Source organism: Dipodomys ordii, unplaced genomic scaffold, assembly GCF_000151885.1.
Source record: "Dipodomys ordii isolate 6190 unplaced genomic scaffold, Dord_2.0 Scaffold64, whole genome shotgun sequence".
NCBI lineage: Eukaryota > Metazoa > Chordata > Mammalia > Rodentia > Heteromyidae > Dipodomys > Dipodomys ordii.
Window position 1 is genome coordinate 2,312,558 of NW_012267280.1, and position 17,821 is coordinate 2,330,378.

General features: G+C 58.4%; 1 protein-coding gene across 4 annotated transcripts in view; it reads left to right on the forward strand.

Annotated features, from left to right (window-relative positions):
* Window positions 1–17,821, forward strand: part of Kdm4b (lysine (K)-specific demethylase 4B) — a 75,118-nt gene that overhangs the window by 12,196 nt on the left and 45,101 nt on the right. For all 4 annotated transcript variants that reach the window (XM_013022886.1, XM_013022887.1, XM_013022888.1 and 1 more), the window contains exon 5: window positions 2,015–2,208. In XM_013022886.1, the coding sequence (XP_012878340.1) occupies window positions 2,015–2,208 (194 nt within the window). The remainder of the gene's footprint in view (window positions 1–2,014; window positions 2,209–17,821) is intronic.

Sequence of the window (17,821 nt, forward strand, 5' to 3'; positions counted from 1 at the left end):
CCTGCCAGACACCAAGGAAAGGTCTGGTATCCTTATCTGGTACATGATTTACAAACACTTCTCCCACCCGCCCTCTGCCTTCCTGGAAGGCGGTGTCTTTTGAGCCTTTCCCACTCACCTTGGTTTTTCTTTCGCTGCCTGCGCTGTTGTGTTCTGTGTAAGAACCCATCGCCCATCCTGATGTCATGCGGGTCTGCTCCCAGGCTTCTCCTGAGAGGTTGATTCTGCACTTCTCAGCCTGTCCTCCATCGTGAGCACAGCTGCAAGTGGTTTTGTGGCTGGTGATGGAGAAGGCCCAGGTTCTCTTGCTGGGAAATCTCACTGCTTCTCATGGAGTGGTCTTGGCCTGAGATGGGGACCCCAGATTCTTATTTTCATTTTCTTTCGGTTGTGGGGCTTGAACACCAGGCTGGGGCGCTGTCCTTCAGCTCAAGGCTAGTGCTCTGCCACTTGAGCCATAGCGCCACTTCCAGCTTTTTTTGCTTATGTGGTGTTGAGGAATCGAACCCAGGGCCTCATGCACGCAAGGCAAGCACTCTACCACTGAGCCACCTTCCCAGCTCCCTTATTTCATTTTCTTAGTGCACTTTTAGGTGCCAACAAAATTGAGAAAAGGTAGGGCAACCCTACGGCTGCCAGCCTCCAGGTCCAATCAGCAGAGCCCCACCAGGATGCCCATCCTCCTGGGACCATGCCTACCTCCACGCACCATTGTCACCAAAGCCATGGCCTGGGGGCTGGCACCCGTGTGGGGTGGCATGGGCCCACCACGAGTATCACACGGCTTTCCCTTTGCGACCACAGAGTTGTGGTCATCTGCGTCATCTCACATGGCCTTCCTTGCTTGTGTCCCCCGTGTCCTCCTGGCTGGCTGACTAGTGTCCCACGCTCCTGTGGAAGGGCATCTCAGCTCCCTGCCTGGGGACACTAAGGTGGCAGCTGTTAACTGCACCCTTAGGCGGGGGTGGAGGCCGACAGTGCTCACCTCCGATTGCTGGGTTGGAGGGAGAGGGAAGGTTCCCTCTGCCTGTCCTGCGCAGCGGCTGCCCCTCATCACACCTCAGCCTGATGGGTCCAGACGGAGCCAAGGCGGTGTCCCTGTGCCCGGCTGGGTGCTCGCGAAGGCACCTCGCTACACAGTGTCCCATTTCCCACGGGGTCTTCAGACTCCTTGTGGCCTCCAGGCGCGGTTCTTTATCTGGCGTGTCTCCCTCAGTCTTAGGACCCCGCAGCGCTGGTTTTCAACGAGAGTGAAAGAACTCCTGGCCAGGGCTGTGGCCATGTGCGAGCCCCAGCGCACCACACTGGGCCCATGGGCGACACTTCCCGCTGCTCCCGGAGCTTTTGCACCATGCCTGGTGCAGTGTAGCACTTGGTGCCCCCTGAGGGGGAAACTGAGGCTGAGAACACAGTAGCATCGTGATCTAAGAAGCCCAGCCCACCTCAGTGTCTGGGTGATGTGTGGACAGGAAGGCACAGGTGGAAGGGTGGCCTGCCCCAGGGTCCCCTGGGTCCCTGGCACTCGTGTCTCATCTCCGTGCAGGCGTGGCTCAGTCTCTAGGGACTGTTGACAGCTCCTGTGTCAGGACAGGGTTGCGGGCAGGCAAACCTGTCCTGGTTTGCCATGATGGCAGGTGCTGGAAGGGCTGCCATTGCACCTAGGCTACACACCAGTGCTGGGGTCGAACCCTTTTGTCCCCCCCTCCCCCCCTTCCCCGTGTCTTTTAATTTTCCGAAGCCTTAATTGTGCACAGCCGCGCTGCATGGGTCATACTGAGGCTGCAGCCCAGTATAGCACAGATTCAGCAAGTGGGCAGGGCAGGGCAGAGCAGAGCAGGGCAGCCCAGGAGGTGGGCCCGGCCCTTCTCTTTCACAAAGGCAGAGCTGGAGCCCACAAGCCTGGCTAGTGAGGGACCCATAGGCCCTGGGCGAGTGGGGCCCCTGCAGAGGGCCTGGGCGGGAGGCTGGGCAGGAGCACGCAGGCGCGCTCACCATGCGCTCGGTGGCCCCGCAGGACGTGGCGCAGTGGAACATCGGCAACCTGCGGACCATCCTGGACATGGTGGAGCGGGAGTGCGGCACCATCATTGAGGGCGTCAACACGCCCTACCTGTACTTCGGCATGTGGAAGACCACCTTTGCCTGGCACACGGAGGACATGGACCTGTACAGCATCAACTACCTGCATTTCGGGGAGCCCAAGTCCTGGTGAGTGGCCCGGGCAAGTCCCGGGTGGGGGGTGGGGGGCCATGGACTACTGTCCTCGGGCAGCTCGGCTCTGCCCACCAGGAGTGGGGCCAGGCCCATGCCTACTTTGTACAGAGCTCCAGATCGCCATGGCACGTGGCTGCTGCCGGGAGCTGGACCACACTGCTCCAGTGTCCCTGTCAGGAGGTGGCTGTCCTACCGGTATGGCGCCTAGGCTATGGGCCTGGACCTAATGTCCCTTGGCCTTGACCTCCAGGTTCCACAGTGGTGGCTGGCTTGGGGCTGGGTGGGTGGCGTGCTGGCTGGAAGGCTATCCCAGGAGACTAGGCTCCCCTTCTTAAGAGATGGGCCCTGGATGGGGCTGGGAAGGTGGCTCAGTGGTAGAGCATTTGCCTTGCATGCATGAGGCCCTGGGTTCGATTCCTCAGTACCACATAAGCAAAAACAAAAAAAGCCGGAAGTGGTGCTGTGGCTCAAGTGGTAGAGCACTAGCCTTGAGCTGAAGAGCTGGAGCCCTGGTGTAGATGCATGGCCCAAGTGGTAGAGCTGTCAGCAAGAAAGCCAAGTGAGAGCATGAGACCCTGAGTTCCCATTCTGGTGTCTGCATATATATGTTTGTGCACACACACACATACACAGAGACAAGATTAGACAAATGCACTACCGTGCATGGTATTTATTGACTAAGATGGGGTCTTTGTCGACTTTATTCCTGGCCCTCGAATCCTGAGCACTCAGCCTCCTAAGTAGCTAGGGTTATACGCGTTAACCACCATACCCAGCACTCCCTCCTTTTTTTGACAAGATTTCCGTCTGGACTCTTGACTCTGGTTTTGGTTTCTCTTTTCTGTGGTGCTGGGAATGGAAGCCAGTCGGCATGCTTGCTAGGGCTAGAGCACTCTACCACTGAGCCCTTCTTCCTCTCCTTCCCTCCCCTCCCCTTTCCTCCCCTTTTAGGTCCCCTGCAGGGTGTCTGGGGCCCTCACTGCAGTCCGCTAGCTTTCTGGTCTGTGCTGTGCCACTGGATGTGTGTTGATCCTTGTGGTTCCAGGTGCCATGTTCCCGCTTGTGCCTCTGCCTTGTCCTGCCCTGTGTCCTCTCTTCATGCCGGGCGCTTGTGGGAGGTTTGGGGAGGTGACATGTCCCTGTGCATGGCCCTGAGCCTCCTGTGGCAGTTCCTGGTGAGGTGATACCATGTACTTCATGGAAGGGGCTTAACCAGGATGCCCTGGCACTGAAGTCCCTGGGACTGCCCTCCAATCTGGAGGCAGCACTGCTGCAGCGGTGGCAGGAGCCCCAAGTCCTTGCCTGAGAGTGAGGTTGGGGCATGGGTGTCACTGGACAGCGCTGGGCTCAACACCTGCTCCCTGAAAGCTGAGGCTCCCTGCGGGGCCCCAGGAGCCAGGATGTTCCAGGGCCAGGTGTATGGAGTGTGGGCCGAGGCCCACTCCCTGTGTGGGTGCACATGGCTGCTCATGGGTGCAGCGTGGACTTGGAAACATGGGATCAAGTGAGCTCTCCGGAGCTGCCCAGGTTCTGCGCCCTTATACCACTAGGTGGTGCCCCGGTCCTTCCACAAGGCTGAGCCTCGTGGAAGTTTCCCAGGCCCTGAAGTTAAGGATGCTGGGATGAGGGGCTCGGAGGCTGCGGTGACTGGTGCCAGGCTGAGCCTCTGGGAGGGCAGAGCAGGTGCTGGGAGGGCAGCAGGCTGCGGAGGGGTGGTGTCTGCTCAGCCGGCATCTCTGGGGGAGTTCACGGAAGAAAGGCCTTCTATTTCCTTTAAAAAAAGAAAAAGTCATAAAAGAAAGGTAGCACAAAAGCGAGCGGCCATCGCCAGTGCATGTTCGTCCTCACCCCCTGCAGGGGGCCAAGGCCATGCCAGCAGCACACTGTCTCTGCACCAGGCAGCAGATGCCACACCCCTGGCCCTGCAAGGCTGGCTCTGGACAGAGGGCCTTCTGCTGGGGCCAGCAGCAGCCTGAGGGGTCGGGCCAGATGGCTGAGGGTTGGCTGAGGCTAGAACCTGTGTCCTCAGTGGTTTCTACAGGATGTCCCAGGTTGGCCAGCCCCACCTGCTGCCTGCTGCCCCAAGTGCTGCTTTGAGCCTCTGCCCCACCCTCAAACTATCCAATGTGAAGAGCATTTGGGGGGCAAAGGCCAGCAGTGATTTCAGAGTTCTTTGGGGACAGAAAGTTCTGGCAGCACCTTGATCTTGGCCCTGGCTTGTGATTCTGAGTGGGGCGGGGGGCGGGGAGGAGGAGGGTCCTGGGGAAGGGGGCTTCCTGTGGGGCTCACAGTGGCTGAGCTGTGGGGTGCGCCTTTCCTCTCCAGCCCCGTTTGTCAGGCCAGGGAGGAGGCCAAGGTGCTCGCTCTTCCTGGCACATGCGTACTAAGTGACTGCCCATGGTCACCTTAGTCTCCCCACGCCATGTGGCCCCAGGAGGCAGAGCCTAGCCAGTCCTCAGGTCCAGCAGGGCCTAACGAGCATGCTCAGTGACCCGGGTGACCAGTGCACCTTGGGAGCTGTCAGGCCTTGTCCTCCCTCTCTTGGGGCCCCTGCAGCATCTGTCCTGCAGACCTGGCAGAGTAGTGATCGCGCCACCCTGCTTCGAGGGCTCTGGAGTGGGGTGGGGGGCTCCACAGATGCCACCAGTGCCGCTGCAGCTGTGCTCCACATCTGTCTCCTAATCAGACTGCACCTGTCACACTGCACAGCCCAAGCGGGACCTGATGCAGGTTTTGGTTTAGTGTCGGTGTACCGGGTGGATGGTGTTTTACGAAGCCACTCTGCATGTGGTCACTTTGTCACGTGATTTGAGAGTCAGAGTGACGTGAACAGCCTGGTGTAGAGTTAGGCTCCAAATCTCCCTTTATGTGAGGCTTTGAAGTACCTGCCCCCCACCTTACCCACCCCCAGCCATCCCATGCTCCCATTGGCCAGTGAGGCCAGAGGGGCGGGGGGGGGGCGCACTGGGTGTGGACAGGGGTACAGTGCTGTGGTCTTCCCCATCTGGGTTGCAGGGATATGACTTCTGGGCAGAGCCTGTGACCACCTCCATGGCCTACTTGAGGGCCACTCCCCTCCCTCCTGTCACCTGCCCCTGGAGGCTGCCAGCAGCCTCCCATCGCCACACCATCCCTGAGACACAGCACATCAAGGGGCTGGATCTCACAGCTTCCAGACACACTGACAACACACCCCCGGGGTCTCTTCATTCCCCCAAGACTTCCTACCATGCTCCACCTCTTAAAGTCCCATGCCTCACGCCACTTCTCAGTTGTGTCCCCCGCTGGGGAGCAAGCAGGGGTGCCGTGCTAGTGGGGTACTCCTGTTGTGAGCAGCCAGCCCAAGCCAGGCCCTGTGACAGTCCTTGGTCCCCAGAGAAGGCCCAGAGTGGCTGCCACCCTCCCGGGGCACCCCACACTTAAGCCTCCATGGCTCTTCCAGGTCCTTCCTCTTGGGGTGCCATCTCGTTTCATGGGAGTCTCAGTGGCAATGATAGACAGGGGATGTGGCAGATCCCGGGGTGCCATGAGTGAGGCCTTCTGCCCCCAGGGGGGGATATGGGACGTGCCGGGGACGTGCCGAGGACGTGCCGAGGATGTGCTCTGTGCCGAGGCCCTGGCTGTGGGCAGGCGAGGCCACAGGCTGTCGCGTCTGCCTCCAGGGAGGCTGCCCAGGCCCTTTGCAGACTCTGGAGGCCCTTCCCATCCTTTGCTGCTCCCGATCCGTCCTACTTCCCAGCCCCATCTCCTCTGGGTCTGAGCGGCCAGGTAGCCATGCTGTGCCGCACGGGGCGCACGCCTCCCGTCCTAGGCGCCTATCTGAGCTGCAGCCTTTTCAGTGTCCAGGGCTTGTGCCTGTCTGGGAAGCCTGCTGGGAGCTGAGCCAGCGGGCCCCATCCCCAAACACAGCACAGGCCCTGTGGCCTATGATGTAGGTCTGCTGGCCAAGGAGGACCCCCACAGCTGCTAAGCACCCAGAAACTTAGTGCTCCCAGCCTGGTGCAGGGACCAAGGGCCCCATTCCCCGACCCTCCCCAGGACCCTTCTGCAGCTACTTGCGCTGGCTGTCACAGGAGGAGTGCTGAGAGCTGCCTGGAGCGCCAGACAGACACAGTATGGCTGGATGTTCCTTGTGTTCCTCACAGTGAGGCAGGATGGGGACCCCTCTCTGCCCTGTGCACACTCTCATCTTCTGCTGGTAAGGTAGCCGTGGAGCTGCTGGCTCTTGATTCCTCCTGGCCTGAGCCTAGGCCCCAAGCCCTTCGAAGGGGCGTCTGTGGAGCCTGCATAGTGGCTCATACTTGTAATCTCAGCTGCTTGGGAAGCAGGGATTGGGAGGCTTAAGGCCAGCTAGGTCAAAAATGTTGATAAGACCCTATCTCAACAAATAAGCCGAGTGAAGCTGAGTGTGGTGGTTTACTCCTCTGGTCCCAGCTACAAGGGAGGTATAGACAGTATTGTGCTCTGAGGCTGGCCCCAGGTAAAAACACAACACCCTACCAGAAAAAAAAATAATGAAAGCAAAAAAGGACTGGGAGCATGGCTCAAGTGGTAGAGCACCTGCCTAGTAAGAGCAAGGCCCTGAGCTAAAACTCCAATGCTGCTCAGAAAAAAAAAAAGAAAAAGATGAAGAAGAAACAGGACCTGGCCCAATGTCCTCACTTGACATCTGGTGCCCTCAGAGGGCACCAGAGTCACGTTTGGTCAGCCAGAATGAGTCTGCATGCATGGACCTGCACACTGTGCCATGTGTGTATGTGTGTGAGATAGACATACAGACCTGACGGGGTCTCGGGTCACACAGAGTATGCGGGCATGCAACTCCTGTGAGCCAGAGAACCTGGCCAGGAGTGGCTTTCCAGCTGGCCTCTTGGCTACTCACACGGAGCTTGGCTCGGGCCCACGGGGGCTGGTAGAGGGACAGCTGTGTTGTCCCTGGCCCGGCTCCCTCCCCAGCCTCCTTATCATGCCCTTGGCCTTGCTCTTGTCACAACCACTCTGTTGTCACCAGGGGCCACCAGCCCCCAGCCTTCTGCTTGTCAGGACTGGGCAGTCAATCTCACACCGCAGGCTGCTCCAGGCATTTAAACAATGAGCTCCGAAACTGTCTGAGTCTCAAATTGGGACATCGAGTGCCGTCACGCAGGGGAATGGCGCTGTCATTAACAGCTGCGGCGGACCGATGACGATGGGCAATTTCGGGGAATCTGGCACACGCGGCATGGTGCGGTTCTGAATCACAGCCTGTCTGCCCCATTAGTCTGATCAGCTGCTGGGGCCTCCCGCCCGCAGCTGTAATGGCCTGGTGCTGCTGCACCGATTGCTTGTCCCCGCGTCCCCAGGACAGAGGGGAGCTGGGGCAGAGCAGCCAGGAAACCCCCTGAGTGTGCAGACTCACCCATGGCTCCTGCCAGCCCCGGCCTTGGCCGCCCCGAGTGTCTCCAGGAGCCATCAGGGACACACTCTGGGGGCTGCAGGTCGTGTGTTTCATGTCCCCGTGCGTGCTCTCTCCAAGGGCCCTGCTCCCTGCACTGGCCCTGTGCACTGGGGGGCTGGGGGGCCGCTGGAGACACCCATGCCGCTCTGCCAACTCCTGGTGACTCCGGGTTTCCTTACTTTGTCTGCTTTTTCAGTGGGTGATTTTCTCTTACTTTCTTTTAGAGCTTGCTGTGTTTATAAGCCCCACTGTGGATTTGCTGAAGCCTGGGGACAAGTGTCGAGTCCCCAGGAGTGACTCCCCCTCTGTGAACAGTCACTGTCAGCCATGCCAATCCAGTGTCCCCTGGGATCCCCAACGCGGCGCCCTCCTGGGGTCACACTGGGCGGTGGGCTTGGGGTGAGGTGCTCAGGCGCTCTTCAGAATGACTGGCTTTTTCCTTTCTGTCCTGTCTTCTCTCAAAAGAAAAGTGCTTTTATGCTCGTTAGCATGTGCAGTTCCAGGGAGGGCCTCCACATGTGGAAATGCAAATCCTACTAAGTTCACCCCCAAAAGGGCTTTCTTTTTTTTTGTGGTACCAATCCTGAGTCTTGAACTCAGTGCCTGTGCGCTATCCTTGAGTTTTTGTTCTTAAGACTATAGCACTCTACCATTTGAGCCACAGCTCCACTTTGGGCTTTTTTTTGATGGTTAATTGGAGATAAGAGTCTCATGGACTTTCCTGCCTGGACTGGCTTTGGACCTCAATCCTCAGATCTCAGCCTCCTGCATAGCTAGGATGACAACATGAGCCACTAGCACCAGTGCAAACATGCCTTTTTAAACTGCAGTATTTAATTATCAGAAAAATAAGAGGAGAGCAGTTGGACAGGGGCCTGCTCCCTTCCCGTGCTCCCTCATCTCTCTCCCCCTCCCTCTTCCCTCTCTCAGGGTGGGTGGTGGACAAGCAGGCAGGGTTGCTTTGTGCAGCTTCACTCCCAGCACCTCCCGGCTCTGCAGCAGGCCCGCGGCTGTGGCCGGCATCACAGTCTGGGACTGTGGGAAGGCCCCTCCTGCCCTTCTGGCAGTCAGGGGACTGAGGTCTGCTCATGTCTGCTGTCCGCCGAGGACTGCTATCCATACCAGGCAGCCACTGTCGAGTCCCCGTGGTCAGACCTGCCTGACGTCACTTGGAAGGGCTCCCCCAGTAAGGCCAGACCCACCCACCTGTCACCTAGTCTGTGGTCTGCAGATGTGAGACCATAATAAGCAGTGTAGCTGCTGAGAGGAGCGTGTGACCCAGTCATTGTGCCTGGGGGCCTGGAGTCAGGGGCTTCCTGTTGTCCCCCTCCCTGTGCCCCCACTAGCCAGGGACCGGTCCTACAGTGAGAAGTTCATAAAGCAGCTCAGTGCCTAGTGCGCATGCGCAATACTCTCTCACCTTGCCCTCCCCCTCACAGCCCCCATGTATAGCGGTGCCAGTGGAGCCTTCAATTTGACTTTGACTTCATGCCACCACCCCTCAGTCCTGTGTGTCCTTTTACCCTTGTGTCGCTGATCGTGGGCCTGAGTGTGACCTTGCTGCGTGTCTGCCCCTGGGTCACAGCCCACCGCCGTGTGTGCAGGTGGTCTCCCTTCCTCCTGTGAACTGCGTGAGTGTGGTGTGGCCAGGCCTTGCTCTGTGGTGGATGGCTGGCCATCCCCAGTGTGGGGCTATGGCAAAAGACCAGCTGCCACCATACCTGCTGCAGGTGCAGGACATGAGCTCTGATCACCAGCCCTGCTGCAAGTAACTGCAGGCAGCGGCCGCTTCTCATAGCCCTGGGCCACCAGCAGCCCGTGGCTCCAGCCAGGCCCTTTGTCCCCATGTACAGATGAGGCCTGAGTTAGCCGTGTGTCAGCCTGCACTGGGGAGCCAGGGCAGGGGCTGTGAGACCTGGTATGAAGCCGCTGCTGTAGCGCCTGGCTCTGTGGGGTGCCCAGGACACTGCCATGGTGGGGCGCCATGGGTGAGGGCGGCCTGCATGAAGGATGGGGGGAAAGGATCCCAGGAGTGTGTGTGGGGGGTGGGTGGAGGTGCTGCCAGCCCCCAGGGCTGCCACCTGTGCTGCACAGCTTCCAGGTCATCCCTAGGCCAGGCTGTGGAGGAGGTGGGGCAGCCCAAGCTGACCAGGACCCATTGGGCCCTGTGATCTGTGCCAGGCACAGGAGCCATTGTAAAGGAGCCTTTGGTGTGGCTGGACAGCCAGACCACCACCATGGCACAGTGCCAGGCTCTGAGCCCCTGCGTGAGGGCTGCAGAGGCTCTGCGGGGGGAGAGGCTGGCGTGGCGGCAGGGGCAGTGTGAGCGGTACTTGTGGACATGGGTAGTGCCAACCCATTGCCGCACGCTGGCATGGACTGGCAGGAGCAGATGGCCCATCATTTTGGTGTCTTTTGTTCAGTGTGGGTGCTTAGCGCTGGACCAGTGACAGACATACAGCCCTGGCCCATCGTGCTGGGAGACCATGGGCTTTCTGCTATAAGGGGTAGGAGCAGCCAGGCCAGGCCGCTGGGCCAGCTGCCCAAGTCTTCTGCCCACCACAGCAGAGCTGTTAGTGCAAGGAAATGCCACAGCAGCGTCTTCCTGCCTTTGAGGCACGCCAGGTGGAGTTGTAGAGAGATCACCCAGCTGCCTGGGGGCCTGGGACTGTGGGGCCCCACCTCCCGTCACCATGGATACCAGTGGTTTCCATGGCAAATGTCACTCTAGTGCACCTGCTGCTCGTAGGTGCCAATGCGCCAAGAGCGTGGCATTGGCCCTGAATGTGGGGAGGGGGGGAGGGGGGAGGCTGTGTTATTCTAGTTTAAGAGCCCAAGGCTGGAGCTGTGGTTGCTGCCTGTGATAGAGCGGGCTGGGGCTGAGGCTCATGGGAGCATGGACCTGGCTTAGGGGGTGTAGCATGCATTTCTTAAGCTGGCTCTGCATTTAAGAGGGAAGTTAAAAGGACACACCAGGGCCACCATGGAGCTGGCTGTGTGGTAAAAACAAATGCCAAAGAGAGTTGCCTGAAGTCATCTTAAAGGGGCAGGCATCTCCCAGCCTCCCACCCTCCACATCTCCACCCCCTAGCTGTCCCTCCTGTCCCTCCTGGCTCCCTTCATCCAGGGTACGTGGAAGCTGCTGGTCTAGGCTGCCTAATCCCTCTCCAGATGCAGGGAGTCTTCCCTCTTCCCTCCCTCCTTTCCCTCCCCCTCTCTCTCTACCTTCTTCCCTTTTTGTCTTCCTTCCCTTGTTTGTGTTTTCCCTTCCCTCTCCCCCCTTCCACTAGCCCCCTCCTTTCAGGATTCTTGGGTCTTTTTCGTTTTTTTCACCTGACCAGTGTGTTTTCGTAGAAATAGATGAGGATGCGGGTCCCCTGCATGGGCAGAGCACAGTGTGGGGTGGGGTATGGTTGGGGTGTGGGCTGCCTCCTGCTGTTCTCTGGGCTGGCATCCAGGCCAGTTGGGGTGAGCCATCTGCATTGAAAAAGTGCAGCACTCTGAGCAACACATCCACTGTGGTCCCCCATGCTGCCTACTTGAGGCCCCTTTTCATCCTCAGCCACGTGCACCCCTCCCTGTGACGCTGTCAAATACATGTGCCACATAGAAAAACAACTCAGATGTAAACCCAGAGCTGGGGGCGTCAAATGCCACCCACTCTGCACTGCCTGGCCCATGCAGCCCCCAACCCCTGCTTAAATGAGGCGTGATCAGTGGTGTTCTGCAGGCCCCCAGGGAGGTGTGGCGCCACCTGTGCCCCGCTAGGACCCCTCCCCCGCACATCCCCTCCTGCTGCCCGGCACAGGCCTTATTAGCTCTCTTCGGCTTTTTATCCCGCTTTATTTGGCTTCCCCACGGTGGCTGGTCCCAGCTTCAGCTCCCGTTTGTCTCACACGCCCAGGACTCTTGATCTTGTGTGTGTTTCAATAAAAATGTCATTATTCGAAATCATCCACGCTGCTGGTGTGAGATACCAAATTCCACTATCTGTTGTCCTGGAAAAAGACAGTCCATTCAAGATAAAGGCCCGAGGCTCAATAAGGTGCTTCCCTGGGAACAAGCCCCATCCTCACAGATCCTGCCTCCAGCACTGCCTCTGTGGTGAGGGCGCAGGACAAGTGGGGGTACCTCAGAAGTGGGGGGGGTTGCCGGTAGAGGAGGGTGGTTTCAGTGACTGGAGGTGGGCACTGTGTGGCCCAGGCCCCGCCCTCTTTTTGGTGGGGATGGGGTGGGGATGGGGGCAGCCTGTCCTCCCCGGCACTGGGTCTTTGCAGTCTCCTTCAGGCAGACTGTGGGTGGGGCGCCCTCCTTCCTCCCAGCTGCTCAGGACCGCTCCCTGTGCACCAAGGGCACCTTGAGCTGCTGTCTGTCCCACCACACTGGCCCACAGGAGGCCCATCTGTCCAGATTACCTGTCCTGCTGAGAAGGCTGGCAGCCCTCCTTTGGCAATTGAGCTGCAGTGACACGCCGCCCGCTCACCACCCGCTGCCACCGCCCCTGCCTTTTGCTGTACTCTCCTCCCCGCGCCATTGCTGTGTCCTGCTTTTGCCAGTGGACTTGGCTGCTGGCCAGGGGGCCTTACAACAGGCATCTGCCACCCTCCCAGCTCTCCTCTCTGTTCCCCGTTGCTGGAGACATTGAGCCGGGTCTTCCATGTCCTGCCTCCAGACTCTAGACTGGACCTTGCCTTCGTGGCCGCGTGGTCTGTAGACGTCCGCTGTGGGCACTCTTGGTTTGGTTAGTCCTCTGGGCCTGGGATGGCCACTTAGCTATGTCTGTCATGAGTGGTGCTGGTTTCCAAGGCGGGGCCTGACCCCTCCCATCTTTTCCTTGCAGGCTCTGCAGGCTGGCATCTTGGGTGTGGAGTGGTGGGGGACTGGTGGACAGCTGGCCGGGCTCCCTGCTTGCCCGATGCCTGTGGCCCGGCACTTCAACAGAGCTCCCTGCTCTGGTTGCCTAAGGTGTATCTGTGTGTGTCCACACTGACCTTGACCTCAGAGCCTCCCACGAGCTCGCAGGCACTCTCTCACTGGAGTTAGGCCCCTGCCACCCGGGTCGTGCCAAGATTTTTAGCCCTAGCTGTCTTCCCGGTAGGGCTTCACACTTGTACCCAGGATTGGCCTCCCACCTCGACCTCCTTTCCTGTTGTTGTATTTTGGGTGGTGTGTTACCACACTGTGTTGGGATGTTGTCTCAGGTTTTACCTTCCCCTCAGTCCTCCCAATCTCCACCTGTTGAATCGCTGGGATCACAGGAATGAGCCACTACGCCTGGCTCTCCGGAGGCATTTTTACATCCAACTTACGGCACTGGACATAGAGGTCACCCAGGTCCGTGACGTCTCAGTCGATGAAGCTGACCTGGATGAAGCTGACCTTGTCCTGCTGCCGTCAGCGGGGCCTCTGCTCCTCTGGCTTTTCCATTGTGAGCTTGGAGGAGCAGAGCCGAGGGCTTGCTCTGGGGCCTGGGCAGCTAGGAGCTCAAGGCAAAGTAGGGTGGAACAGATAGCAGGGGGGCTACTGGGGCTCAAGGGAAGCTCCCTGTGGGGGTGATGCTGGAATTGTCCCTCTGAGGCCCAGGCCCTGGCCTCCAGTCAGGGCTGTGGAGGTGTGTGCCCCCTGGGGCCCTATGTGTACTGTGGCCTCCTGGCTGCAGGTGGCGCTAACTCCTGCCAGGGCGTCAGGCTCATGCCTGGCTCCCTCCCAAGCTGGGCTCGTGGCTCTGCCTTTTTCTTTCTGTGTCCATCATGGCCCATGTTAAGTGGTGCGGGGCCTTGTGCCTGGCCCTTGTGCATATACTGTGAAATTGGCTTCCACAGCCCTAGACCACCATGGCTGAGCTGACATTTCCAGAGGGCTTAGTCGTGGTGGGGCAGGTGATCACCACTGCACCTAAAGGCTGGAGTGTTGCAGGGTAGGGCTGTCAATGCAGAAAGTCACTGGCTCTCCCTCCTTTGGTTCCAAGCCTCTGGAGGGGCTCAGCAAGAGGGCCCAGGCAGGGGCTGCTGCCAGATACCTACACTTTGTGAACACGGACAGGCAGGGCTCAGAGCCCTGATCTGGGGTCCTCAGCCCCACCAGCCCCGTCTCAGGAGTGGCTCTGTCCCTTGCACATGCTACCCTGGGACAGGGACTGGGAGGAGTGGCTGGCTCAGCCATGGCCACAGTGTGGGGACTGCCATCTTCCTGAGACCTTGCCTGTGACTGGCTCTGTCTGGCTGAGGGTGAGTCAGCCCCTGTGGACTTATGTTTTTTGTTTTGGTCAGTTGTGGGGCTTGAACTCTGGGCTTAGGCGCTGTCCCTGCGCTCTTCAGTTCAAGGTGAGCACTCTACCGCTTGAGCCACAGCACCACTTCCAGTTTTCTAGTGGTTTATTGGAGATAAGAGTCTTACGGACTTTCTTGTCCGGGCTGGCTTTGAACCGAGATCCACAGATCTCAGCCTCCTGAGTAGCTAGGATTACAGGCATGAGCCACCAGTGCCCGGCCCCTGTGGATTTACGAATAGATACCTCCCCATGCCACCCCAGGACCTGAGAGGCCATCCTACACTCAGTGACCCCAACTGGAGCTCCCAGCCTGCCCCTGGGCACCACATCACCCACACCGGGAGGTGGGCAGCACCTGCAGAGCTGACAGGGGCTGCTGAGGCTGGAGGGCAGGGGCTGGGCCGGCCAGCAAGGGGGGTGCGGGGCTGGTGCTCCTTGCTCACTGACTCTCTGCTGCCGTGTGATGGATGGTTCCGAGCAGGCCCCCGTGCCCCAGGATGGCCGTGTTGCTCTTCCTGACACACTCATTTAATTTTTAACTTGCAAGGCATTTGCTTATTTATTTTCATTGTTCTTGATAATAATTCTAAGCCATTAGAGGGGAAAATTATATTCAAAAATGCTGTTTCACACTTTATTTGTTTGATGATTTAGAGCGATAGAAAATAGCACATTTGCTGGCTTTTATAGTCTGATAATTATTCACATCCATCAAGCCATTCCAGGGGAATAAACAAAACACCAAGAAAATTACACTATTAATAGCATCCTCTGTGGCGGACGGAAGACCGTGGCCGGCCTAGTAGAGAGGGGAGGCCGCCTGTCCGAAACTGGAGGCTGTTGGTTTCTAATCATAGTTGGTCTCGGTGGCCCTGGGGTTGCAGCCACCCCCTCCTGGAAGCCTAGGGCCTGCAGCTGTGCTCTGGCCAGCTCACACTAGAGGCTGCCTTCATCAGCCCCAGGGAATCTGGCTAAGAACTGTGCAGGTGGAAGCCCTATGTCCCCGTGGTGGCTGTGCTGCCAGCCTGGCCACAGGCCTACTCCTCATATGGCATTCCTGTCCTTGGGCCTTGGTGCCCAAACAAGAAGCTGGTGCCTCTGATGGTCCTGCCTGGAGGTCCAGTGTCCCCGCCACGTCCTGGCTGCCCTGTGCAGTGTGCCCTCCCCCAGCACACTCACACTTGTTCTCAGCCCGTGTGGGTCATGCTGGCGTGGCCCAGCCTCTGCTCCTGTCCCAAAGCCACATGAGTGGATTTTCAGCTTCGCATTTTTAGGGTGGCAGTAATTCCTCCAGGAAGAAATCTGGAAAGGCAGAGAGCCCAGGCCCAGGATGTGGCTTCCTTCTGGAGCCTTCCATGAAGTTAGTTCACCCTTGCCTCTCCTGAGAGTGTTCCTGTAGCCTCTTGGACTGTCTACCTGCTTGCCTGTGTTTGTACCTCCTCCATCCTGTGCATCTCCAGCTCAGAAGGGGCCTCTGGGGTCAGTCTCTCTCAGCTTCCCATAGGCTTCATGCTGACACCTCATCTAGGAATGGAAGCCCCTTTGGCTTGCCAGCACACAGGGTCTAGGCCTATCTCATACCTCAGCCTTCCAGTACCCCCTCGGCATTGAATACAGAATTATAGAGCTGGCTGCATGCTGCCGGCTAGAGCAGGTCACCAGGTTGCCAGGGAGACGCAGAAGCAAATTGTTCATGGGTTCTTGCTTAGGATCTTCCCGAAGTACTTTGCAGCAAACATTCAAAAGTGGAGCATGCTTGCTTGGGTAACATGCAGTATGGAGAAGATTAGCATGGCCCTGGGCCAGGATGACAGGCAAATTCATGAAAGTGGTCTAGTATTTTTGTTTTAAGCAGAGAGCAGGTGGGATGGGGGCCCAAACTGGAGGCTTTTAAAACAACAAATACCTAAGAGAGATGGCTGTGGAAATGGTTCCAGAAGGGTGACTCAGTCTGGGGCTCCTCTCCTCCGGAGCCCAAGTGACCCTCAGGATGGCATCTTCCTTCCACCCCTGGCACAGCCCAGGAGGCTGTCCTTCCTTGCCCTCAAAGAGCTCAGCCTTCAATACGTGGAGGCCTGGGCCAGGAGGTGGGCCGAGCTGACATCATCCTGGGCAGTCTGGGCTTCCGGGCTCTAGGGGTGAGTGGAGGCCAGCTCTGGAGGGACCAGAGGATGGGAGACAGGGGTGCTGGCTGTGTAGGATGTTAGCATTCAGGAAGAGGTCAGGTGTGGGGACATGGGTCACAGCAGCCCCAGCAGGTGGAGCAGGAGACCCCAAGCATGTCAGGGCAGTGCAGTGCAAGGAGATTGCCCAGTGTCAGGGGCCCAGAGCAGACCCTGGAAGAGGTCTGGAGGAAGGTCTAGGGATACCCTTCTGTCTGAGAAAGTTGCTTCTGGGTGAGTGGGCTGCCTCGTCCACTCACCGCGGCCACCTGGGCCACGGGCAGGCAGAGCGGCTGATTTGGGCCATGAAATTTGACCTTGTAATGGAGCCCAAGCTTGCAAGCAGCGAGGAGGCAGACTGCTTCCCTGTGTCCGTGACCAATCAAACCCACTTTATTTTACAGCCCCAGAAATTGCTTGCTAATGGCCAGACAGATGCCTGACTGCCTGCAGGCTGAGAGAACAAACCTCTCAAACCCCCCAGTGGGTGCCAGGACTGTCTAGGAGGAGGTGGGGGAGGTGTGTGTTGGGGGAGGGGGATCGAGCTCGGCTCTGGGGGTCCTGAAGGGTCTGTGAGACACCTGCCTGGGGAGCTGCTGGTCCTGATCTCTGCGGCTGTCCCAGCCAGCTCGAGCCTTCTCTGACCTGCCCTTGTCTGCCTCCATGGTTGGCCCTAGACACCTGGGCTTGGGCCCTGCTCAAGGTCTCATGGGAAGGCAGCATCCTGGTGCTTTGATGGCTTCTAGTGTGTTGGGGGGCGGGGGGGCTCCTACTGCCCACCCTTGAGGCACATCGCCACAGTGCTGTCCTTACAGAACGGAGCCCTTGCCCTATGCTTTGGCTTGTGAGCTGAGAGTTTGGGCTTGAGTCTTGAGGAAGGGGCCGGCACATCCCTGGCATTGGTGCCTGGGCTACCTAAGGCTGTCACTAGCTGGTTCTGGGTGGCAGGAGGCTCAGCGCTCCCGGGCATTGGTGGCAGGTCCAGAAGTCTCTGTGCCTGCCTGTTTCCCATCCGAAGGCCTTCCTAATCTCCCCAGGGGCCACTCTTCAGCACACTGGGCCGGCGGCCTGCAGTCTGTACTTTCCGATAACAGGAGCCACGTTCCAAAGTATTAAACTTTTAACATCCACCAGATTCAATTAATCTTATCTTTACAACTCCCAATTACAGGCGGTAATTAAGTGAAAGCAGCATTGTAGGCTGGGGATCTTGCATTAATCATCGCAGCCCTGGAGCCATAAATTAGTTGCTTCCCATCCTCAGGCGTCTTCCCAGCAGGCCTGGACTGTCTCACTCCCTGCGTGGGGGACGCTGTCCCACCAAGGCGCTTCACATGGGGGATTAGCACCCTGGTCCTTACGTAAATGAGGACAGGCCGAGTGAGAAAGCACCCCCTCTGCTTTGTCCACACAATGGAAAATTCTCCAACATCCACACAGCTGAAGGTGCCCAGGGTGTTTCTGGCAGAGGCCCTGCAAATGTGCTATGCCCAGAAATTAATTATTGAATCCTATTTAGATTAGAGACAACAAGATGTTTCTCTTATCTTCCCACCCCACCCCTCTATTTTATGAGAAAAATAAACGTCTCTGTTGGCGGTTGGCATGGGCCTGTACGACTGGTCAGGGCGATCTTTTCCTCGCTGGTGTTTTTACCGCTTCGAGTCCTGCCCGAGGGCTGTAGGGAGAGGCTGCCGGGCTGCCTCGTGCCTCTACTCACTTGACTACGTGTAGAAG